Source organism: Aedes albopictus, chromosome 1 (assembly GCF_035046485.1).
Source record: "Aedes albopictus strain Foshan chromosome 1, AalbF5, whole genome shotgun sequence".
Taxonomy (NCBI): Eukaryota; Metazoa; Arthropoda; class Insecta; order Diptera; family Culicidae; genus Aedes; species Aedes albopictus.
Window position 1 is genome coordinate 16,766,201 of NC_085136.1, and position 25,703 is coordinate 16,791,903.

Here is a 25,703-nt window from a genome sequence, read left to right on the forward strand (position 1 = left end):
CACACAGGACAAATCAGAGCGCTCCTCCTGAGCGGACTTTGATTCCTTCTTGCTTGCCATGGACTCGGTGGTACGTGTATGGGGATTCGTCAGCACCATTGCAGACGACTTAGTCTGCATCCTTGAGGTGAAGGCGGATCCTTCGACGAAAGTTGCAGTGTGAACGGGCTGTTCCACACTGGACGGGCCAGAGAGCTTCTCCTGAGCAGGCTCTGGGTACTTCAAGGCTTTCACTGCCACAGTCTCGGTGCTAGTCTCCACTCGACGTAGCTGCTTGGAATTGGTCGGCTTGGCATACTCCTTCCAAGTAGATTCCTGATGCTCGACGGATGTCGTAGAATGGGCGTTTGGATGTGGTCCCACACTTGGTTGTCGGGAGTGTTCCTCCTTAGCGCACTCCAAGCGGTGTTGATGATCCACTTCATGCAGTAGACGAGGGGCTGCTGATCCATCAGACTCAGCGTTGTCACTTGGTAAACCGGAGTGCTCCCCCCGAGCAGACTCCGACTGGCGATGGTTTCGGACACTTACCGGCTTGCAGTGCTCTTTCTGAGCATTCTTCGGTTGGTGATCTGATCGCACTCTTCGAGTCAGTCGTTCTATTCTGGGTGCGCTGAAGAGCTTCTTGCAACCACACTGCGATTGGTGGTGAATCCATGGCGTTCTTCCAGAAGGTCTCCAATCCTCGCTGACTGGTTGGACTTCCTGGACGGGTATCGCAGTGCCACTCGATAGCGGCATACAGGACTGGCTGGATTGCTTTGTCGGTGTCAACTCTGTCCGGAGGGAAGTCCGCTTCCAATCCACGCCTTGTCGATCTTTACTGCATGGTACGCCACATCTCGTTGTGTGACGCGGTTCCTTCGTACAGGACGACCTATCGTGTTCCCCGTAAACGTTGTTCGGTTCGTCCTTGGACGTCTCAGAGATTGCCGGCGGCTCTAGACTGGATGAGTCGTAGAGTTCTTCTGAGACGGAGTTCTCCTGATGCCGATTATGGAAGCCACCAAATACTCGGCACTGTTTCGGTTGCGACTTGGCTGGTGGCTGGGTAGGTGTCACAGTGTGATTTGTTGGCGTCACACTGGACCAATTCAAATGCTCTTCCTGAGCGGGCTCCATCTTGTTGACGGTCGTCGCAACGTGATGCAGCGGTTTCACGTTGGACTGGCCTGAGAGCTCCTCTGGAGCAGGTTCTGATAGCTGCCTGCTTTGGAAGCTTTCCAAAACACGGTGCTTACTCTTGCTGAGTTCGTACTCACCAGCCAAGCTCGCGGATAGCTGCTCTATCCTTAGCAGCGCTTCGGTGTGCAGCCGGTAGAAGTCCATCTCCAGGTCACCCTGATCCTCGAACTCCGATGCCGGGATGCGATCCAAGATCTCCTGGTGAAGCTTGGCATACTCCTGATAGTACATGCTTAGCTTCTTCTGGTACACCCGCAGGAGCGATGATCTTATCTTCGACGGGTCGTGGTATGCCTCCATCAGGTTTCCGATGATGTACCGGATCTTCCGCGTGACCTGTTCACGGAGATGCATAAGCAGCTGTGTCTCATGCATGACGGTGTCCTCAAATGCCGGTGTGGGGTGTCTCATCTCGAATGCTTAGCCCGCTTCGGGTACAGCTCACTTCGACGAATGGTGGTTGGTTGACAAGTCCTCTCTTCGGTGTCCACGCAGGAATTCACCGAGGGTGCCGATCTACTTTGAACGGCAAAAACCGTCGACTGGTCGCCTTGTTGACCAGGGCCGTACGCCTCACTAATCGACGGGAGATCTTCTTCTTGGTGTCTCGATGATTGTAGGAGCGGTTCTGCTTCTACTGATACCTCCTTGATCAGCAGAAGGCTTTAACGGTACCGATAGCAGGGCTCGCTGATCGGTATAAAATTGTCTTCTTGGTTGTCTTGCCGGCGGCAAGAATGACACGTCCAGTGCCGATCGTCCACTGACCGGCGGTGATTCCTCTCGCCCGTTTACCAGGGAAACACTTCTTCTGGGGCCGATGACCTCGATGATCGGCAGGAAATCTTCTCGTGGATGCTTTTGCCGGCGGCAAAGATGTCACTCTTGATGCTCGTCGTATACTGACCAGCAGAATTCCTCGGCTGGTCGCCTCAATGACCAGCAGGATGCTTCGCTGCGGCCGACAGACTCTTCGATATACTGGTGTCCTCACCGGCGGTAAGGATGTCACCGTCGATGCCGATCTCTCGTTAACCGGTACGGAACTCCTCAGCTGGTCGCCTCGATGACCAGCAGGACGCTTCACCAGGACCGACTGACTCGTCAATCGGCGGGATTCCTTCGACGGGATGGTGTCTTTGCCGGCGGCAAAGAAGTCACCGTTGGTGCCAATCGTCCACAGATCGGCAGGGATTCCTCGACTGGTCGCCTCGTTGACCAGGGGAACAACTCACTGGTGCCGATCTCCTGGCTGACCGGCGGAAAATCCTCCAGGGGAAAGGATCTCGGTTCCACTGATCTTTCCTTGATCAGCAGAAACCTTCGTTGTGACCGACCGACTCGTCGATCGGTAGAATTCTTCCAATGGGATGGTGTCTTTGCCAGCGGCAAGGAAGTCACCGTTGATGCCGATCGTCCACAGACCGGCAGGGATTCCTCGACCAGTCACCTCGATGACCAGCAAGACACTTCGCTGCGGCCGACCGACTCTTCGATAGGCTGGTGTCCTCGCCAGCGGCAAGGATGTCACCGTTCGCAACGATCCTCTCGTTTACTGGTAGGGATCCTACGACTGGTCGCCTCGCCAATAGGAAACTTCGCTGGGGCCGACCGACTCGTCGATCGACGGAAACCCTCCGATGGGATGGTGTCTTTGCCGGCGGCAAAGAAGTCACCGTTGGTGCCGATCGTCCACAGACCGGCAGGGATTCCTCGACTGGTCACCTCGATGATCAGCAGGACGCTTCGACGGTGAACCGGGGACTGTAGGCCGGTTCCACTCCACAGATACGGTATCCGGTTCGGACGGACCAAAATGTTGAGGCGCCGCAGTGCCTCAAACGGGAAGCTCTTGGATTTCTGGCGGGAAGGAGTCTCGCAAGACCTGGGGTACCAGAAACCCTCCGTTGATCCGGTTCGAAGGACCAAAATGTTGAGGCGCCGCAATGTCTCAAGCGGGTAGCGTTGGACTCCTTCGGTATTCCGGGCGGGAAAATGTCTCGCAAGACCTCGGGATGCCACGGAACACAGGGATCCTCCGTTGATCCGGTTCGAAGGACCAAAATGTTGAGGCGCCGCAGTGCCTCAAGAAGGTAGCTCTTGTATTCCTGGCGGGATGGAGTCTCGCAAGACCTGGGGTACCAGAAACCCTCCGTTGATCCGGTTCGAAGGACCAAAATGTTTGGGGTCCGCAGTGCCTCAAACGGGGAGCTCTTGGATATCTGGCGGGATGGAGTCTCGCAAGACCTGGGGTACCAGAAATCCTTTGTTGATCCGGCTCGAAGGACCAAATGTTTGGGGCTCCGCAGTGCCTCAAACGGGGAATTTCTTTCCTCAGAAAGAAACACACGGGTTTACACTTAAAACCACTTTATTCTACTTAACTTTGCGTTGTTGAAGCCACGCAAACGCTTGTACACTTCTACTTCGCGTTGTCGAAGCCACGCGAACGCTTGTACACTTCGATATTACTTCTCACTACTTGACCGTTTGCCGGGTCAAATCAAACTGTTTTCTCTGTCGGCATAGCGATGCTGCTTATATAGTCCCTCACAGTGCTTCTGGAATGTTCTATAACTTTCCCGGATAGAACATTCAGGAACTTTCCTCCATTCTGGCTGCAAGCTGTCATCATCAACCATCATCGCAAGCATCGTCAGTGGTGAGTGGTCCCGCGCTGGGCTCGCTGTCGCCGCCGTGTTTACGTTTATGGGAGCTTGAGTGACGTTGATCAATCCCGTAGGGAATGTGGGGCACATTTTCCACCGGAGCGTCCGATGGGCGCGAACAGAAGGCAAAAAAATATAAAAAATAACAAAGAGGAAACATGGCAAGACAACAAGGGGCGACAAAGAAACGATTTATAACAAAAGAAAAGCAACAAGATGAACAAACGGAATGTGGTTGAACCACATTCCGAACCAACCAGAACGCAAGATGAGAAACACCCAAGTAACCAAAAGTTCCGCTTCCCATAACAAAATGCACTTTCAAGTTCTACTAAGTTCAGATACAATTCCGAATGGAACTTTCTGGCTACTAGTAGCCTGTTAACAAACAATGAGCCTTGCTGGAACTTCGCAACATAAGTTCTAGCAAGGCTCAATGTTAGCCTTTTAAGCTGCTCAAGAAGCTGCTCGGAACTTTATTGGAACTTTCAAGTTCTTAGAAGTTCATTTACTAGGTGTTAATTTCTTTTCGTCGGTTCACGGCCAACGATCAATTCTGACTATTTATGTCAATGGTAGCTCCTCCGTGGTTGATGTCCACATAATTAATCTTGAAGGGTCCTAAAAGCCGTGATAAATCCCAAGCCACTTTATTTTAGTTTTATAATGGTTCTAATGACCTCTGGGGTATCATTTGGCTTAAGATTGCCACTCGGGAGAAAGATGACACAAAACAAAACGAGAAAGAGTGACCACAGACAAACAGACGTAACTCTTGAAGGAAATTCATTAAAACTTGCCCGGTGTCTTTTTCATGAGGACACTGCCACCTATTGGTACAACCGCGCGAGACACTGTCGGCCATGATTGATGAATTGCGATTTGACGTTTGTCTATCACACACACACACTACTACATAAATCACCTGTAATTTATCGTTAATCGCATGTATCAAGCCATTTTGCTAAGTGTTACGTCTGTTTGTCTGTGAGTGACAGAGATCGCAACAGGACACGATTGATTCGTGAAGAGTAGTAGAATGAGCTCTGTATCAGAGTTTTACCACAGACAAACAGACGTAACACCTTGAACGATTTTCATGGAAATCCAACAACAGAAGGCGCTAGTGTGAAACGTCAAACGCATAGAAAATCGACGCGCGCGCCTCTGGTTGTGAAAGCCATAACTATGAAAATTTAAAATTATCGTTAAAAGCGTGGTTGATGGAAATTTCGCAAGTGTTACGTCTGTTTGTCTGTGGTTCTACGCTTGTCGTATGTCCGTTAGATAAGGAATTGTCATCATTATGTTACATCTTGAACCGACTGGTTCATACAACCGTAATTCACATTTTTGCGATGATAAAAGTTTTACAACTTTTTATTTATATTAGCAATTGAAATAAAGATTCTTTCCGACTTTGAAAGATTTCAAAATGCGTCTCAAAACACTGAGATTACCTAACGCTCAATAACCGGAATAATCGCTATCGCTTCCGAGGTCATTAAAGAGGAGACAATGAAATTGTTTTATTTGTTTTGTCCATTACAGCCCATCTGATACTGCAAAATTGCACTGCGTACACAATCGGAGATAGGTACCAATTATGGCTTGGAAAAAACCCTCCTTAGCACATACTTGTGTGCACGTGGTTACATACGTACGTACGTACGTAACTCAGTCATTGAGAATTTCTGAATTTTTAACTTTTCGGAAACTTGGAGGAAGTTTATCCAAAAGACTGATGCACTAATCAGAATTGTGGTATTCTTTTTTGTTCTACGAAAGAGAACTCACAGTAATAAAACATTCTACTGTCAACAATCAACTATATTATATGCATCTCCCAATACAACTATATTGGGAATAGTATAGAAGATTTAGGTTGAAAAAACATTCCAAGCTTCGTTGAAATTATTTGTACAGATCTGCATAATTTCAATACCAACAATATCTCATATGGTAAAAACCATTTGAGTTGTGGTAACTTAAAAGTTATCTTTTCAAAGTTTTGTAGGTAGGATAAATTTAGCTATAGTTTCACATTGCAGTAATGTAATAAAAGCCTATGGATTATTTTTATTAAAATTGCAATCAGACTCAGATACCAGATAGATATGGTACTGGTATGGTTGTAACTATAAAGCGTAACGTAATCTTTCTGCTCTACCTTATAGAAACAATAACATGGAAAGATATACTGTTAATTTCTTCACGAGAAAGAAATCATTTCAATGTTGGATACTGAACAATCCTTATTGAATGTTGCGAAGAAATTTGTTACCATGCATTGTATGGTTCATATCATTAAGTAGTATTGTGAAACAGTGTTTCTCTTTGTAACTACAATAAAAAACGCCGCAAAGTGAAGTTGATTATTGTCATCATTCTCTCACACCCACAAGGAATAGTTCTTTTCGTTCTACAGCCAGTCGAAACACAACTCACCACCTCATTCATTGTAGTTATTACAGTTTATGCATTTTTCGGCGCAGTTTATAATACTTTACAAAGATTCTTCGATCCAGCAGAGCAGTGTTGCTGCTGTTGCTGTTATAGTTCCCACTTTAATGAGTTGTTTCGTGTTTTTAACGTACTTTGAATATAATGAACTTTCGTTTCTGTTTTTCTTTCTTTATATATGTTATAACATCTCTGTGTTTGTTTCATTTTTCCTAACAACGAGTTAAGGCAACTTAGTTAAGTAGATTATAGCCGCGCGGGAGCGTTGGAGCACAGTGGAATAAACGCGGACTATTTGATAGCGATTTATCGGTGTGGGTGGAGTGTCTAAGTTAAGTACCTTTTCTTGTAAGGAGGGAAATCGCTCTCTGGAGGAATGTAAGATTTTGTGACCCGACGGTAGTCGATCCAGGGTTCCTCAATGTTAAGTAGACTTATTTGAAAGAATTAAAGAATATTTACACAATAGAGTATCTTTTGTTATAACATCGACTTCTGATAACCGGTTGAGGACATTCGATTCCGTTAATATATGTATTGTTGTTCCATTGTAATAACAATAAAGCACTTTTCGTTTCGCGATTATTCATAAATATTTACAAGCTGCACAGTCGGATAATTTACAAGCGGTTCGTCCGAACCAAGCTGTGTGTATACACAATTTATCAATAAAATAGAATGAAGTCAGACGTTGATAATCGTTCTGCGTTATTTTTCTAATAAAAAAATGATCCTGCGTTACTCTTTGAAGATTACAAATCTGAGTTAGGAAATTTGTTCGTGTCGCTTAAAGGAAACAGATTCCAGACTTCGGAAACAGTGGACAGTGGAAAGCTTAGGTGGTAGTGGTAACTAAAAAAATGATCTAAAACATCACTTTTTTAATCGAATGGATTTGCCTTACGCGCGCGAAAGTTCTAGTAATCTAATTTTCTACACGACCAATATTAATACAAAAGAAAAACAGGATTCTAAACGAAGAATGATGGCTTACATACTTTCGTGAATGAGACGTTGCAACATCACAGAACGTTATTTTTTCGGTTTTAGATCACGCATCGAGAAAACTGGCAACACTACTGGTTCGCCACAATGCTACCAACATTCCAGCGTAAAAATGTTCACTCTCGATACGCCTACTACGGTTCTCACTGATACGACATCTGGTTCTGAATTTGCACCTGGGTCACGAAGGGACCCCGGCTTCGAATCGAACCGTGATTGTGATACCCTGGACCAGTTCCGGCGGTGCCGGATGACACCGTTCCATTCCAATTGGACGGTTGTTGTTGTTGCTGTTGGAGTTGTTGTTGCTGCTGCAGTTTGGACGGGGATGAAGGATGACTGGATTTTCGCTGGGAACCACCCAGGCCATTGTGCTGAATGGTTTCGTACATGCCGTCGTAGTAGCTGGAAACGGGCCGGGACGGTTTCAGTTTCGGATGCTGTTGCTGCTGGTGAAGGGTTATGTCCATCGGAGGAGTGTTCCTGGTTGATCTTTGGGAATGATAATGATGATGACGTCGGCTATTCGGTTCGGATTTTTTTTTTTGTTGTATGGTTTGAGGTTCGGGTTTTGTACATTTACACAGTTGGTTTTTGGTGGGAAACGAAAAGCAGAGAGAAAACAGATTCGAAACGTTTGATTTCCGGTTGAAGCATGTTACAGCAGAGCGGTTTGGAAACATGTGAGCATCAGTGTTTGATCAATTTCGATCTTATCAATCTAGCATACGGATGCTTCGTTCTAGTACTACACTACTGTTCGATCAAAGCGTGCGTTGAATTTTGACGAATCTTACGCCTACGGGTAGGCAAGCATGCGTGCAACATTGAAAGCTACTACTACCCTACATGACTCTAATCTCTAATCTAGTAAGCGATTTTTTTTACTGAATATTATGAACGTGCAGAGAAAAGCAAGCGGATGGGGACCGAGCTGGGGGCCATTACCTTTCCTGTTCCACCTTTTCCCGCTGGTGGCGCACCTGTTGGCGCATCTGTTCCAGCGTGGATTCCGACAGGGAATCCACCGGACTCTGCCGACTAGGACCACTGCTGGCAGCGTACGACGGTGTCGTCGTAGGTGAGACTGCTGGCCTTTCGCCAGGCGGATGGCCGCTGATACTGCTGCTGGAACTGCTGGTGGTCATACGGGTTCGGCTCACGTACCGACAGTAGTCGCTGCTTAGCTGACGTTGGTGCTGTTGTGCCGAGGGAGGTGGCGCCATCTGTGCTCGCCGCAGAGCTCGCAACAAATCGATGGAAATAAGCTCTTCCAGCGTTGTTGCAAGAGGTGACGGAGGACGGCGGCGGCTGCTGTTGCTGCTGGAGGTGAGTGGTACTGGAGGATCGGGAGAGATCGAGCGGGATCGGCTTGGATCGGGAGGCCGCGGCAAGGTTGCTGTAGCGTTAGGGTTAGCTTGATTGTTACTTGATTGGCATTGGCTGATAAGGGCATAGATATGGTTAGCGGAACCACTACCACCACTAGCGAGATTACCGTGGGATGACGACCGCGAGGCCAGCGTTAGTCGGTTACTGTGGAAGGAATCCGGGTCAATCGAAGGTCGGTATTGTTTGCTGTACAAGAGTAGAAACTATATTTACAAAGGTGGTGCTTCTAGCGTGTGCGGTTACCCTCTAAAACAGAATACATCGGATAAGTCAGGGCTCCTTCCAGACATTTGGGAACCTCAAGACTACTCATAGACTTTTAGCCAAAAACTTCATGGAGCATTACGAAGCGCCATGGATAACAAAGGCCAGAAACCGCAAGCGTAGATTGAATACCGACTGCGGTACATTCTGTAGAACTTGAAAGTCTGTAACTCCAGAACAGTTTGAAGGCCTTACAAAGTCCGGCAACCGTAAGAAGGACTCAACGTTGGATTGCGGACCGCCATAGATATCAGCGTACAATAACCGTACATGTAGATTCAACGACGCTTCAGGTAGATTCTGTAGAGCTTGCCATTCCTGAACTCCAGGATGTTTTGCGAAATTTGTAAGTTTTGTACACAATGTCCTACAATGTCAAAAGAAACTAATCGCTGCATTGCTAAGTATTGAGGACAACAACGAGTACAAACCGCAAGCGTAGCTTGAATGAATAGTAATTGTGATAGATTATGTAGAACATGAAGGTCCTGAGTTCCGGTACGTTTTGCAAACCTTAAAATGTCCCCACAACTGTAAAAAGAACTTCTACTCTGATTGTGAAATACCATGGATAGCATCGACAATAAGCAGAAAACCGTAGATTGAATGGCGATTGAGGTAGATTCTTCAGACATTGGAGGTCCTGAGCTCCAGGACATTCCGGAAACCTAACAATGGCAGACAACCGCAAAAAGAAGTTCTTGTTGGGTTGCGAAGCACCATGGATAACCACGACGATAAGCAGCAAGTGTAAATTGAATGACGATTGTGGTAGATTTTGTAGAACTTGAAAGTCCTGAACTTGAGGACATATTGCAGATCTTAGATTCCGGAGGGAATCCCCTCGGGTTTCCGGAGGGAATCCCCTCGGGTTTCCGGAGGGAATCCCCTCGGGTTTCCGGAGGGAATCCCCTCGGGTTTCCGGAGGGAATCCCCTCGGGTTTCCGGAGGGAATCCCCTCGGGTTTCCGGAGGGAATCCCCTCGGGTTTCCGGAGGGAATCCCCTCGGGTTTCCGGAGGGAATCCCCTCGGGTTTCCGGAGGGAATCCTCTCAGGATTCCAGAACTCTCATGAATTCCTCTCAAGAATTCATCGGTATTCCTCTTAGGAATTCGTCGGAATTCCTGTCAGGAATTCGTCGGAATTCCTCTCAGGAATTTGTCGGAATTCCTCTCAGGAATTCGTCGGAATTCCTCTCAGGAATTCGTCGGAATTCCTCTCAGGAATTCGTCAGAATTCCTCTCAGGAATTCGTCGGAATTCCTCTCAGGAATTCGTCGGAATTCCTCTCAGGAATTCGTCGGAATTCCTCTCAGGAATTCGTCGGAATTCCTCTCAGGAATTCGTCGGAATTCCTCTCAGGAATTCGTCGGAATTCCTCTCAGGAATTCGTCGGAATTCCTCTCAGGAATTCGTCGGAATTCCTCTCAGGAATTCGTCGGAATTCCTCTCAGGAATTCGTCGGAATTCCTCTCAGGAATTCGTCGGAATTCCTCTCAGGAATTCGTCGGAATTCCTCTCAGGAATTCGTCGGAATTCCTCTCAGGAATTCGTCGGAATTCCTCTCAGGAATTCGTCGGAATTCCTCTCAGGAATTCGTCGGAATTCCTCTCAGGAATTCGTCGGAATTCCTCTCAGGAATTCGTCGGAATTCCTCTCAGGAATTCGTCGGAATTCCTCTCAGGAATTCGTCGGAATTCCTCTCAGGAATTCGTCGGAATTCCTCTCAGGAATTCGTCGGAATTCCTCTCAGGAATTCGTCGGAATTCCTCTCAGGAATTCGTCGGAATTCCTCTCAGGAATTCGTCGGAATTCCTCTCAGGAATTCGTCGGAATTCCTCTCAGGAATTCGTCGGAATTCCTCTCAGGAATTCGTCGGAATTTCTCTCAGAAATTCGTCGGAATTCCTCTCAGGAATTCGTCGGAATTCCTCTCAGGAATTCGTCGGAATTCCTCTCAGGAATTCGTCGGAATACCTCTCAGGAATTCGTCGGAATTCCTCTCAGGAATTCGTCGGAATTCCTCTCAGGAATTCGTCGGAATTCCTCTCAGGAATTCGTCGGAATTCCTCTCAGGAATTCGTCGGAATTCCTCTCAGGAATTCGTCGGAATTCCTCTCAGGAATTCGTCGCAATTCCTCTCAGGAATTCGTCGGAATTCCTCTCAGGAATTCGTCGGAATTCCTCTCAGGAATTCGTCGGAATTCCTCTCAGGAATTCGTCGGAATTCCTCTCAGGAATACGTCGGAATTCCTCTCAGGAATTCGTCGGAATTCCTCTCAGGAATTCGTCGGAATTCCTCTCAGGAATTCGTCGGAATTCCTCTCAAGAATTCGTCGGAATTCCTCTCAGGAATTCGTCGGAATTCCTCTCAGGAATTCGTCGGAATTCCTCCCAGGAATTCGTCGGAATTCCTCCCAGGAATTCGTCGGAATTCCTCCCAGGAATTCGTCGGAATTCCTCCCAGGAATTCGTCGGAATTCCTCCCAGGAATTCGTCGGAATTCCTCCCAGGAATTCGTCGGAATTCCTCCCAGGAATTCGTCGGAATTCCTCTCAGGAATTCGTCGGAATAGGAAGCAATCAGTGAAGTACTAGATTGAAAGTAGTGAGCTGGATTTTTGTATGGTGAGATGATCAATTCTCCGTTTCTGCAATGAAATGGTGCAAACAGCGTGGGTTATATGATTTCTTGCCTAATTTGATGCTGTTTGAGCAAAAGTTTTATTTAATTGTGATGTTGTATTATTTATTTCTTACAATTTCAACAACACAGTTACACAAACTTTTGCTCAAACAGCATCAAATTAAGCAAGAAATCATATAACCCACGCTGTTTGCACCATTTCATTGCAGAAACGGAGAATTGATCATCTCACCATACAAAAATCCAGCTCACTACTTTCAATCTAGTACTTCACTGATTGCTTCCTATTCCTCTTAAGAATTCGTCGGAATTCCTCTCAGGAATTCGTCGAAATTCCTCTCAGGAATTCGTCGGAATTCCTCTCAAGAATTCACCAGAATTCCTCTCAGGAATTCACCGGAATTCCTCTCAGGAATTCACCGGAATTCCTCTCAGGAATTCACCGGAATTCCTCTCAGGAACTCAGCGGAATTCCTCTCAGGAATTCGTCGGAATTCCTCTCAGGAATTCGTCGGAATTCCTCTCAGAAATTCGTCGGAATTCCTCTCAGGAATTCGTCGGAATTCCTCTCAGGAAATCTTCGGAATTTCTCTCAGGAATTCACCGGAATTCCTCTCAGGAATTCACCGGAATTCCCCTCAGGAATTCACCGGAATTCCACTCAGGAATTCAGCGGAATTCCTCTCAGGAATTCACCGGGATTCCTCTTAGGAATTCAGCGGAATTCCTCTCAGGAACTCTGCAGAATTCCTCTCAGGAATTCAGCGGAATTCCTCTCAGGAATTCAGCAGAATTCCTCTCAGGAATTTACCGGAATTCCTCTCAGGAATTCACCGGAATTCCTCTCAGGAATTCACCGGAATTCCTTTCAGGAATTCACCGGAATTCCTCTCAAGAATTCACCGGAATTCCTCTCAGGAATTCACCGGAATTCCTCTCAGGAATTCACCGGAATTCCTCTCAGGAATTCACCGGAATTCCTCTCAGGAATTCACCGGAATTCCTCTCAGGAACTCAGCGGAATTCCTCTCAGGAATTCGTCGGAATTCCTCTCAGGAATTCGTCGGAATTCCTCTCAGAAATTCGTCGGAATTCCTCTCAGGAATTCGTCGGAATTCCTCTCAGGAAATCTTCGGAATTTCTCTCAGGAATTCACCGGAATTCCTCTCAGGAATTCACCGGAATTCCCCTCAGGAATTCACCGGAATTCCACTCAGGAATTCAGCGGAATTCCTCTCAGGAATTCACCGGGATTCCTCTTAGGAATTCAGCGGAATTCCTCTCAGGAACTCTGCAGAATTCCTCTCAGGAATTCAGCGGAATTCCTCTCAGGAATTCAGCAGAATTCCTCTCAGGAATTTACCGGAATTCCTCTCAGGAATTCACCGGAATTCCTCTCAGGAATTCACCGGAATTCCTTTCAGGAATTCACCGGAATTCCTCTCAAGAATTCACCGGAATTCCTCTCAGGAATTCACCGGAATTCCTCTCAGGAATTCACCGGAATTCCTCTCAGGAATTCACCGGAATTCCTCTCAGGAATTCACCGGAATTCCTCTCAGGAATTCACCGGAATTCCTCTCAGGAATTCACCGGAATTCCTCTCAGGAATTCACCGGAATTCCTCTCAGGAATTCACCGGAATTCCTCTTAGGAATTCACCGGAATTCCTCTCAGGAATTCACCGGAATTCCTCTCAGGAATTCAGCAGAATTCCTCTCAGGAATTTACCGGAATTCCTCTCAGGAATTCACCGGAATTCCTCTCAGGAATTCACCGGAATTCCTCTCAGGAATTCACCGGAATTCCTCTCAGGAATTCACCGGAATTCCTCTCAGGAATTCACCGGAATTCCTCTCAGGAATTCACCGGAATTCCTCTCAGGAATTCACCGGAATTCCTCTCAGGAATTCACCGGAATTCCTCTCAGGAATTCACCGGAATTCCTCTCAGGAATTCACCGGAATTCCTCTCAGGAATTCACCGGAATTCCTCTCAGGAATTCACCGGAATTCCTCTTAGGAATTCACCGGAATTCCTCTCAGGAATTCACCGGAATTCCTCTCAGGAATTCACCGGAATTCCTCTCAGGAATTCACCGGAATTCCTCTCAGGAATTCACCGGAATTCCTCTCAGGAATTCACCGGAATTCCTCTCAGGAATTCACTGGAATTCCTCTCAGGAAATCACCGGAATTCCTCTCAGGAATTCACCGAAATTCCTCTCAGGAATTCACCGGAATTCCTCTCAGGAATTCACCGGAATTCCTCTCAGGAATTCACCGGAATTCCTCTCAGGAATTCACCGGAATTCCTCTCAGGAATTCACCGGAATTCCTCTCAGGAATTCACCGGAATTCCTCTCAGGAATTCACCGGAATTCCTCTCAGGAATTCACCGGAATTCCTCTCAGGAATTCACCGGAATTCCTCTCAGGAATTCACCGGAATTCCTCTCAGGAATTCACCGGAATTCCTCTCATGAATTCACCGGAATTCCTCTCAGGAATTCACCGGAATTCCTCTCAGGAATTCACCGGAATTCCTCTCAGGAATTCACCAGAATTCCTCTCAGGAATTCACCGGAATTCCTCTCAGGAATTCACTGGAATTCCTCTCAGGAATTCACCGGAATTCCTCTCAGGAATCCACCGGAATTCCTCTCAGGAATTCACCGGAATTTCTCTCAGGAATTCACCGGAATTCCTCTCAGGAATTCACCGGAATTCCTCTCAGGAATTCACCGGAATTCCTCTCAGGAATTCACCGGAATTCCTCTCAGGAATTCACCGGAATTCCTCTCAGGAATTCACCGGAATTCCTCTCAGGAATTCACCGGAATTCCTCTCAGGAATTCACCGGAATTCCTCTCAGGAATTCGCCGGAATTCCTCACAGGAATTCGCCGGAATTCCTCTCAGGAAGTCATTGGAATTCCTCTCAAGAACTCACCGAAAATTCTCTCAAGAATTTACCGGAATTCCTCTCAAGAATGCATTGGATTATCTGTCAGGAATTCACCGGATTTCTTCTCAGAAATTGCAATAGAAAATTCACGCAAGACCATAAAAAAGGAAAAAAATATGAAGTGTAATTTTGTGAACTTGTTTTTGTGTTTACACGATTTCTCCGTATGAAGGGCTTAAAACAGATGGGCGGAGTGATATACCAAAGTCACTTACGCAAAGTACGCAAAGTTAACCCCGTGAGCTTCAAATCTTCCATATTCATAATTTATCAAGGTTTTCCAATGGGTGAAAGATAGTTTTCTGGAGTTTTTTTTTATTGTAATTTAATTGTTATAAATAATAAAAAATAAACAAAACAAGATTCACTTATGAAAATTGCTTAAAAGAGATAAATTCAAGCTCCAAATCCGTATCGTACGAGATTGCGTAAGAACCGTCTTATACAATCGAACAATTGTTTAAAGCGACATCTGTAAATATATTTGAGAGAACTGTTTTAGCCCAGCATTGTTCCCACTATCTCACACACATTCTAGCCTACAAAGGGAAACGAGCTGAATAAGGGTCATACGTGTAGAACGCAGCGAAAGTAGAGCCCTACCCCATTCCGTTACTGAAGAACCTGACATCCATCACAGGCGGTTAGAAATTGAGTGACGATAGCATTTTGTTAACATGGAAGCTGCGTTTCGGTAACGATGAAAAATATGATGAAGGATTAGAGACAAACGGAAACAGTTGATTAGCACATTTTTTGTCCCGATTTTGAGGTTAGCACAGATCCCGCCGCCACATAGAACCACCATTCGACGTAAAAGTACTTCTTCCAACCATATTATAGGTATCACAAAATGCTTATATTTACATCGGAACCGGGAAAAACTCACCTGATCTGTTGCTGCAGTTCCTCGTAGTTGACGTAGTGCGAATACCGGTGGTTGAACACGTCCGTGTGGTGGATGGCGGATCCGTTCTGCTGCTGCTGTGACGCCGGCGGTGGCGGAGGCGGCTGGTACATGGGCGGATGGCTGACCACCACGCCGGAAGTGGCCGACCGCTCTACGGAGTTGGTTCGAGCGTGGCCGGAGGAAGTTCCGTTTGTAAGGCCCAGCGAAGCGGGCCCGTTGGACTTGGAACTGCTCTGCTTCACGGTGAGGGTTTGACCTTTTTGGACTCCATTTGGCAGGGAGCGTTCGTCGCCGGGGACGCTTCCCCATCCGGCGGTGTAATCCGCCGGAACGTTATCACTGATGGGAGCGATTCCGTCCTTCCGGTGTTTGCCAAATCGGAACATGTGGCCGATACCGCGGAAAAGGCCACTCTTCTTCTGGCGATTCTTGTGTTTGCCATCGTTCAGGGATGACTGGAAGGGGGAGCCTCGGGGGACGAATCCACCGGAATCCGCATCCGGCGCGGCATCCTCCAGCAGCCAGTGCTTCTTGGCTTCTGTGGGGGTGTGGGAATAGGAAGTGACATGGTTAGAAAGTCGGTAGACTTTGGCAATGATTGATTTCTTGGTATAAATTTGAATAAATTCCGGAAATGTTCCGGATTGAAGGAAGCTGGTTCCAGAAGTGAAACATCTGAATACATCTCCGAAGAGGACATTTCCGCACAGTCGATTCTCGATAAAAATCCATGAATTTTGAGCCGTCGGACGAAACTAATTGTTTCGTTCTCTGAAAATGTCCTCTTCGGATAGATTCCGGAACCGGAACCCGGTGAACCCGGAATTTCCATCCGTAACAAAAACAACGTCGTTTTGATGTTTTTTTTTTCATTAGAAATACGGAATAACTTTCGATGATTCCACCGATTTTGCGGAATCGTTATGGCTTACCACTTCCGGAACAAACCTTCTTGCCAATCCGGATTTACCCCGGAATCCAAATTCCCCCAACTTCTGAAAAATCAAACCCAGATAGATCAGTGAAATATCAACAATACTCACGCGTCTCCGGTGGCCGCTCGACGGCGGCCCTCAGCACCTCCTCCCGTCCTCGGCCGCGAGGTGTCCTCAGTGCATTCGGTCCCCTCGGTTCATCGGCCATCTGAATCTCCTGCACCATGGTTTGCAACGACTCCAAGCTCGAAGACTTCTTCATTCCCAGTGATGGACCCAACTCACCCAGTCGATCCAGTGCCTCCGCCCTCAGCTCCGATGATTTCGCCTTCAAACTGCTCATTCGGCCCCGCTGCGAGAGGGATTCCACCGATCCGGACTGGCCGCCGGAAGTCAGCTGCCGTTCCCGTTCGCGTTCCTCGCGGAGCTTCTTGTTGCGCTGATAGGTTCCGGTTTCTCGGGCATCTAGGGCGGCGTGATGCTTCTCGGACATCGATCGCCGGCCGATGGCGTCCCGACTGAAGGCATCCGGTGCCGGAGGGTTCGTGTCCAGGGATAGCTGACTGGCATACGTTACGTCACCATTGGGGGTGGACGTGGAGTTGCCGCCGTCCGATGGCCGCGTCAGATGGAATGTTCTGTGTGGATGACGGGAGGAGGAGGCTTATTAGTGAAAGGCGTCTATGTTCGAGGCATTCGATAAGTTGCAAACTGCTGCCATTTCCGGCTACCTCGGAACACCTAGCAGAGGTTCTTCAAGGGTCTCTTTGGGGACATTTTCATTTTAGGTCCAAAACTAGCCATGCGACATATCAATCTTCAAGATTTAGGAAGAGCAATCCATTAAAGGTGGAACACAATTTGTATAAACTAATATGGCAACCCCGGAACACCCGGTGTAGGTTCTACCAGGAACTCAAAAGAGAAATTCAAAGATCCCGGAGAGAATCGTCTCGGGATTCCGGAGCGAATCCTCTCGGGATTCCGAAAAGAATCCTCTCGGGATTCCGGAGAAAGTCCTCTCGGGATTCCGGAGAGAATCCTCTCGGGATTCCGGAGAGAATCCTCTCGGGATTCCGGAGAGAATCCTCTCGGGATTCCGGAGAGAATCCTCTCGGGATTCCGGAGAGAATCCTCTCGGGATTCCGGAGAGAATCCTCTCGGGATTCCGGAGAGAATCCTCTCGGGATTCCGGAGAGAATCCTCTCGGGATTCCGGAGAGAATCCTCTCGGGATTCCGGAGAGAATCCTCTCGGGATTCCGGAGAGAATCCTCTCGGGATTCCGGAGAGAATCCTCTCGGGATTCCGGAGAGAATCCTCTCGGGATTCCGGAGAGAATCCTCTCGGGATTCCGGAGAGAATCCTCTCGGGATTCCGGAGAGAATCCTCTCGGGATTCCGGAGAGAATCCTCTCGGGATTCCGGAGAGAATCCTCTCAGGATTCCGGAGAGAATCCTCTCGGGATTCTGGAGAGAATCCTCTCGGGATTCCGGAGAGAATCCTCTCGGGATTCCGGAGAGAATCCTCTCGGGATTCCGGAGAGAATCCTCTCGGGATTCCGGAGAGAATCCTCTCGGGATTCCGGAGAGAATCCTCTCGGGATTCCGGAGAGAATCCTCTCGGGATTCCGGAGAGAATCCTCTCGGGATTCCGGAGAGAATCCTCTCGGGATTCCGGAGAGAATCCTCTCGGGATGCCGGAGAGAATCCTCTCGGGATTCCGGAGAGAATCCTCTCGGGATTCCGGAGAGAATCCTCTCGGGATTCCGGAGAGAATCCTCTCGGGATTCCGGAGAGAATCCTCTCGGGATTCCGGAGAGAATCCTCTCGGGATTCCGGAGAGAATCCTCTCGGGATTCCGGAGAGAATCCTCTCGGGATTCCGGAGAGAATCCTCTCGGGATTCCGGAGAGAATCCTCTCGGGATTCCGGAGAGAATCCTCTCGGGATTCCGGAGAGAATCCTCTCGGAATTCCGGAGAGAATCCTCTCGGGATTCCGGAGAGAATCCTCTCGGGATTCCGGAGAGAATCCTCTCGGGATTCCGGAGAGAATCCTCTCGGGATTCCGGAAAGAATCCTCTCGGGATTCCGGAGAGAATCCTCTCGGGATTCCGGAGAGAATCCTCTCGGGATTCCGGAGAGAATCCTCCCAGGATTCCGGAGAGAATCCTCCCAGGATTCCGGAGAGAATCCTCCCAGGATTCCGGAGAGAATCCTCCCAGGATTCCGGAGAGAATCCTCCCAGGATTCCGGAGAGAATCCTCCCAGGATTTCGGATAGAATCCTCCCAGGATTCCGGAGAGAATCCTCCCAGGATTCCGGAGAGAATCCTCCCAGGATTCCGGAGAGAATCCTCCCAGCATTCCGGAGAGAATCCTCCCAGGATTCCGGAGAGAATCCTCCCAGGATTCCGGAGAGAATCCTCCCAGGATTCCGGAGAGAATCCTCCCAGGATTCCGGAGAGAATCCTCCCAGGATTCCGGAGAGAATCCTCCCAGGATTCCGGAGAGAATCCTCCCAGGATTCCGGAGAGAATCCTCCCAGGATTCCGGAGAGAATCCTCCCAGGATTCCGGAGAGAATCCTCCCAGGATTCCGGAGAGAATCCTCCCAGGATTCCGGAGAGAATCCTCCCAGGATTCCGGAGAGAATCCTCCCAGGATTCCGGAGAGAATCCTCCCAGGATTCCGGAGAGAATCCTCCCAGGATTCCGGAGAGAATCCTCCCAGGATTCCGGAGAGAATCCTCCCAGGATTCCGGAGAGAATCCTCCCAGGATTCCGGAGAGAATCCTCCCAGGATTCCGGAGAGAATCCTCCCAGGATTCCGGAGAGAATCCTCCCAGGATTCCGGAGAGAATCCTCCCAGGATTCCGGAGAGAATCCTCCCAGGATTCCGGAGAGAATCCTCCCAGGATTCCGGAGAGAATCCTCCCAGGATTCCGGAGAGAATCCCCCCAGGATTCCGGAGAGAATCCTCCCAGGATTCCGGAGAGAATCCTCCCACGATTCCGGAGAGAATCCTCCCACGATTCCGGAGAGAATCCTCCCACGATTCCGGAGAGAATCCTCCCACGATTCCGGAGGGAATCCTCTCAGGATTCCGGAGGGAATTCTCTCAGGATTCCGGAGGGAATCCTCTCAGGATTCCGGAGGGAATCCTCTCAGGATTCCGGAGGGAATCCTCTCAGGATTCCGGAGGGAATCCTCTCAGGATTCCGGAGAGAATCCTCCCAGGATTCCGGAGAGAATCCTCCCAGGACTCCGGAGAGAATCCTCCCAGGATTCCGGAGGGAATCCTCCCAGGATTCCGGAGGGAATCCTCCCAGGATTCCGGAGGGAATCCTCCCAGGATTCCGGAGGGAATCCTCTCAGGATTCCGGAGGGAATCCTCTCAGGATTCCGGAGGGAATCCTCTCAGGATTCCGGAGGGAATCCTCTCAGGATTCCGGAGGGAATCCTCTCAGGATTCCGGAGGGAATCCTCTCAGGATTCCGGAGGGAATCCTCCCAGGATTCCGAAGAGAATCCTCCCAGGATTCCGGAGAGAATCCTTCCAGGATTCCGGAGAGAATCCTCCCAGGATTCCGGAGAGAATCCTCCCAGGATTCCGGAGAGAATCCTCCCAGGATTCCGGAGAGAATCCTCCCAGGATTCCGGAGAGAATCCTCCCAGGATTCCGGAGAGAATCCTCCCAGGATTCCGGAGAGAATCCTCCCAGGATTCCGGAGAGAATCCTCCCAGGATTCCGGAGAGAATCCTCCCAGGATTCCGGAGAGAATTCTCCCAGGATGGGCCCAGAAAAGAGAATCCTCCCAGGATTCCGGAGAGAATCCTTTCAGAATTCCAGAGGGAATCCTCTCCTCAGCATTTTTTCCTAGGGATTCTCTGGAATTCCTCTTAGGAGATTTTTTTGGGATTCCTCTTATGAATTCTTTGGAATTCTTCTTGGGAATTCTTTGGAATTTCTCTTGGGAATTCTTCGGAATTCCTCTTGAGAATTCTTTGGCATTCCTCATAGGAGTTCTTTGGAATTCCTCTTAGGAATTCTTTGGAATTCCTTTAAGGAATTCTTTAGAACTCATCTTAGGAATTCTCCGCAATTCCTGCTAGGAATTCTTCGCAATTCCTGCTAGGAATTCTCCGAAATTCCTGCTAGGACTTCTCCGCAATTCCTGCTAGGAATTCTCCGCAATTCCTGCTAGGAATTCTCCGCAATTCCTGCCAGGAATTCTCCGGAATTCCTCCTAGGGGATTTCAGGGAGATTTAAGACGAATTTCAGGGGATTTTAGAGAGTTTCATAGGGTTTCATATGGTTTTATGAAGGTTTCAAGATGGGCTTCGTTGGATTTGAATGAGGTTTCAGAGTTCACGGTGTTTCAGGAAGGTTTCATATGGATTTAAGGGAATTTCAAAAGGGTCTCAGGGGAACTTTCAGGAGAACCTCATCGCTGGGAGTCACTGGTCAAAAACCTGAAAATTAAGAAAAAAAAGAAAATGCCAATTCATGACTTGCGCAACTCACGGTGAGGTCGGTTCCGGATCTTCCTCGATCAGAACGGCATTGCTGCCGTTCAGGTTGCAGACCGCCGCCGGACTCCAGTTGTCGTTCGTAGCCATGTAGTAGCTTTCGTTCCGCAGGCCATGGCCCGCCGACAGAGGAGAAGGTCTTTGGTTGTTGATGGTGGTGGAACTTCCGGTGGTGCCGTTAACCTGATGATGATTCAAACTACCGTTGCTTCCGGTTGTGACGGTTTGACCGGTTCCACCCGTCAACCGATCCAGCACCGGATTGCTGTACCGTTTCTGTTGTTGTTGCTTTTCGTTGGCTTGCTGTTGCTGTTGTTGTTGAGATTGCTGTTTGTCCGGACTTAGGTAGATCACCGTGGCCCCGGATTGCTCACTGGAGTTGGAGTTGTCGATCGCTTCCAACAGTTCACCGGTGCTAACCGGTCGGCCAACGCGCCGCGCCACCGTTAGAATGATCTTGCCCGGATGATTGGTACCACCTACGAGTTTAGATAAGTGCCTATGAACCTCTGAAGATACCTCCGACCCTAAGGTCCACTTACCTGTCTGAAGCATCGCCCTCCTCAGCGTATCCATCGCTTCGGCGTTCGACTGCCCCAGTAACGAGACCCCGTTGACGCTCAGCAGCTGATCGTTCATCTTCAGCCGCCCATCCCTGCTGGCCGCCCCTCCGTGCAGTACACTCTTCACGAAGATCCCCAAATCCCCGTCGTGCTTACCGCCGCCACCACTTCCTCCACTTCCCCCGCTGCTGTTCCCGGATCCCGTCTTACCCTTCACACTGACCCCGAGCCCGGCCTTCTCCGTGTCGTGAACCGGAATGTGCAACGTCAGAATCTCCCGGTTCTTCCACTGTATCCCGCCGGCGCCCGGTCCCAAGGACTGCTGCAGCAGCGACGGTTGATCCTGCAAAATCTCCGACATCTGATTCGTCGATGCGGACTTCAGGATCGACGTCAGGGGTTTCTTCTGGACCGGGGGTGGCACTGATGAAGGAGAGTTGGCCGTGTTCTTGGAAACCGTTGATCGCACATTGGTCACCGCTGAGGACAACGAGTCGTGCGTGTCCAGAACCTCCTCCGACCGGGCCCGGACGCCCTGTTTTAGCGAGGACTTCGGTAGAACCGGTGGCGGAGGTTTCGGCGGTGTGCTTTTCTGCTCGCTCTCTACGCCGCAGCCCTGAAAGTTATATATTTATTTATATTCCAGTTCCAGAAGTGTTAAAAAAAGTCCTTTCCATGACAATACTTACAATTTCCCGTTCCTCCACTTCGGCCAGCTCCTGCTGCCGCGACACCACAATCCGTACGGTGGCACCGTACTCCGTCGCTCGAAGAATCGCCACCACCTCCGTCTGTGACTTCCCGGTCATCGGAACCCCGTCCACCTCCAGCAACCGGTCGCCCGGTTTCAGTCTTCCATCCTCCACCGCCGCCCCCTTCGACAGAATGTTCTTGATGTAGATCGGACACTGCCCGCCGGCCTGATTGTCCCGGGTCGTAACCGAAAACCCAAGTCCATTCATTCCCTTCTTCAGGGAAATCTCGATGCGCTTGCCCAGCTTCCGGGTATTTGCCGCCTGCAGGGCAATCCCCGTTGGAGCCCCCGGCACCTTCCTCGTCGGTGAAACCGTGGCCACCTTAGCTCCACCCGTCGGTTTCTCCTCCGCTTCGATCATCTGCGACACCCGGTTGTCTCGCTTGTACTTTGTCCCGACGCCCGCCCTTATCACCCTTAGTCTCAGCTCCGGCGACGAGAGGCTCTTCTTGAGATGTTCCTGCACGGAGTTCTCCGAGAGCCCCACCAGCTTGATGTTGTTGATTTCGAGAATGCGATCGCCCCGGCGCAACCGGCCCCGATCCGCCCGGCTGCCCGGTTCCACACTCTGCACCAGCAGTCCACCGTAGTCCGGGTCTGGGAGCGCCGTTAGACCCAGGGGACCACCGTTTTCGTTCACCACCAGGAGCATTTCACTGTGTGGGAGGAAGGGGGGGAGAAAGAGATAAGAAGTTATTGCAAAATTGGTCTTCATAGTTTCGGAAAAGGTCTAAAGATCATACATAGCAACAAGTACGTAATATCGTGAAAGAAGATAAAAAAGGTTCAGGTAGAACTCTAGAACACCAAAAGTTCAAAATTTCACTGGATTCTCTATTGCGGAATCCCAGGACAAAATTCTGCAGGTCCGGGAGAACGCCGAAATAAACTTCAGGATAAAGTTGGAGAAATCTTTGAAAGAATCTTAGAATGAATCCCTGGAAGAAAACTTGGGAGAAACCCTTGGAAGACCATGAAGGAATTCCAGAACGAATATTGAGTGGAATCCCTATAATAAACCCTGTAGGAGTTCCGGAAAGAATTCTGCGATCCCTGGAGAACCCCGGAAGGGATTTGGCAGTAAATATTGGGAATAATATTGAAAGGAATCCAAATAAAAATACCTTGGGAAATTCGGGGAGAAATATCGAATACAAACCCCACGGCGTGCATATGGTGAAGGTTTATCACAAAAAATTAGGCATCGCCAAATCCGCCGTTTTTTGAAAATATGGACTTCTAGCTTTCATTTAACGTGTTCCCCAAAAAAATCCACCGAGGGATCCCGAACAACTTTTTCAGAATACTGTTTTTCCCCATACAAAGTGCACGGTTTCAAATTAATCCTCATTTCTACTTAACAAACATACCCAATTTTTGTATGAAAAAGTTCCCCCGATGGAATATTTCGATGTTAGGCTTGAATGAAAGCTGGTAGCGTCAACTTTCACGTAGCGTAAAAATTAGCGATGCCCATTTTTTTGTAATAAATTTGTTCTACCAGACACACCGTGACCCAGGAGAAAACCTTGGAAGAATCTCAAGAGGACTGCCTGAATCCTAGGAAGAATCCTGAGCTCAATACCTAGGTGAATCCCCGAGGCATCGCGGGAGGAGTCCATGGATGTATCCCCGAAAGAATCTTTAGAGCTTAAGAGGACTGCTACGAGAAATCTCTGGAAGATCGGGAGTAACACCAGAAGAATCCCTGGAAGAACCACGAACTAAATTCCGGGATGAATATTGGGAGGAATCTTTAAAAGAATCTCAGAGGGTATTTCAAAGAGAATCCCTGTAGGAATCTTGAGAAAAAAAACCTGAAATTATCCCAGGGAAAATCCCAAAAGGAATTCGGCCGTAAACATTAGGAGGAATCACTCCCTGGGAAGAATTCTCAGAAGATATCCCGGAAAGGAATGTTTAGAGGAATCATGAGAGGAATCTAAGGGAGAAAAAATGGTAAGAATCCCGGGAAGAATTTTCAGAGAAATCCAAGAAGAAATGTTTGAAGAACCGGAATTATTACCAGAATAATGCATGGAAGAAACCCGTATTAAATTTCCAGATGAATATGGAGGGAAACTCTTGGAAGAATCTCAGAGGGAATCCCTTGAATAATGTTATTTAAAAAACGCAAAAATTCCCAAAAGGAATCCTTGGACTCTTAGAGGCATCGTTGGAGGTGTTCCGGAACAACCCATGAAGGAGTTCCGAAATAAATATTGGGTGAAACTCCTATAATGATTCATGTAGGAATGCTTGAAAAAAACTATGAAGGGATTCCGAGATGAATCTCAAGTGGACTACCAGGAAAAAAAACCAGGAGAATCCCTTGAAAGAATTATGAGAGAAATACTGAAGGAATCCCTGGAGAACCCAGGAAGGATCCCGGGATAAAATGCTATAGTAGAGGAATTCCGGGGAAATCCTGAAAGGACTGCTTGAGAGCAATCCAGAATATCTTTAAATTTCTGAAGGGCCGTGGCCTCAAAACAAACTCCGGGATGCAGATTGACAGGAATTTTTAAAAGAATCTTAGAGGGAATCCCTGGAGGAATCTTGAAAGGAAACACTGGAAGAATCCTAGGGAATCCTTGGAGAAATCCCTGGAGACATTCCGAAAAAAAACTGAAGGAATTCTAAGATGAATCTGGGTTCGAATTCTGGTAGGAAATCCGAGGAATCCCGTGAGAGTTCTAAAGGAAATCCGCAGCAAAAATCCTGGGGGAATCTAAAAGGAACTCGGCAGTAGGTATTGTGACGAATCCGTAGAACAATCTTCATGGGAATCCCTGGAGGAATTCCGATAAAAAACTCCTGAAAGAATTTCAAGAGTAATATCGTGTGGATACCCTTTGAGGAGACCGTGGAATCATCCCTAGAGGAATCCCCAGGGATTCCCGGGGGAATCCCAAAGAATCTCTAGAGGAATACTGAAAGAAAACCTTGAATCCTCGAGACCTCGAGTATCCGGGATGAAATTTCGGGGAAACCCGGGGAATCGCAAGAGAAAACCCAGAAAAATCTAAAAATGAATGCCTTGAGGAATCCGGAGAAGAATCCCAGGAAAAAAAACCCTAGAGTAGAGGAATCCTTGAGCAATTCTGGTAGGCATTCATACGAGAATTCCTGGTAAAATCCTGAGGGTAAACCTTGGGGGATTCCCAGGAATAATATTTCCTGGAATTCCAAGAAATTTCTGAAGGGCCGGCAATAATCCCGGAAAAAAAACATGAAAGAACCTTAAAACAAATTCCAGGTTTTCTTAGTAGAAAACCATGGACGAATTTCAGGGGGAATCCTTGGAGGAATCCCTAGAGACAATCCGAAAAAAAACTGATGGAATTCTGGTATTGATCTCGAGTTGATTTGGCGCTGTCCATAAACTACGTAGACTTTTTTCGACCATCTCAGACCCCCCCCCCTC

General features: G+C 48.2%; 1 protein-coding gene across 14 annotated transcripts in view; it reads right to left on the reverse strand.

The window, feature by feature from the left end:
- Positions 1–6,309: 6,309 nt before the first annotated feature.
- Positions 6,310–25,703, reverse strand: part of LOC109415741 (partitioning defective 3 homolog) — a 330,408-nt gene continuing 311,014 nt past the window's right edge. For 7 of the 14 annotated variants that reach the window (XM_029855490.2, XM_062844044.1, XM_029855491.2 and 4 more), the window contains 7 exons: positions 22,212–22,932; positions 21,502–22,138; positions 20,955–21,438; positions 16,541–17,070; positions 15,477–16,035; positions 8,271–8,858; positions 6,310–7,844 (listed from right to left, as the gene is read on the reverse strand). In XM_029855490.2, coding sequence (XP_029711350.2) covers positions 7,466–7,844; positions 8,271–8,858; positions 15,477–16,035; positions 16,541–17,070; positions 20,955–21,438; positions 21,502–22,138; positions 22,212–22,932 — 3,898 coding nt within the window. In that variant the 3' untranslated portion in view covers positions 6,310–7,465. Of the gene's footprint in view, positions 7,845–8,270; positions 8,859–14,595; positions 15,272–15,476; positions 16,036–16,540; positions 17,071–20,954; positions 21,439–21,501; positions 22,139–22,211; positions 22,933–25,703 lie in introns of those variants that run through there. The other 7 variants (XM_062844076.1, XM_062844062.1, XM_062844070.1 and 4 more) reach the window with 5 other exon arrangements.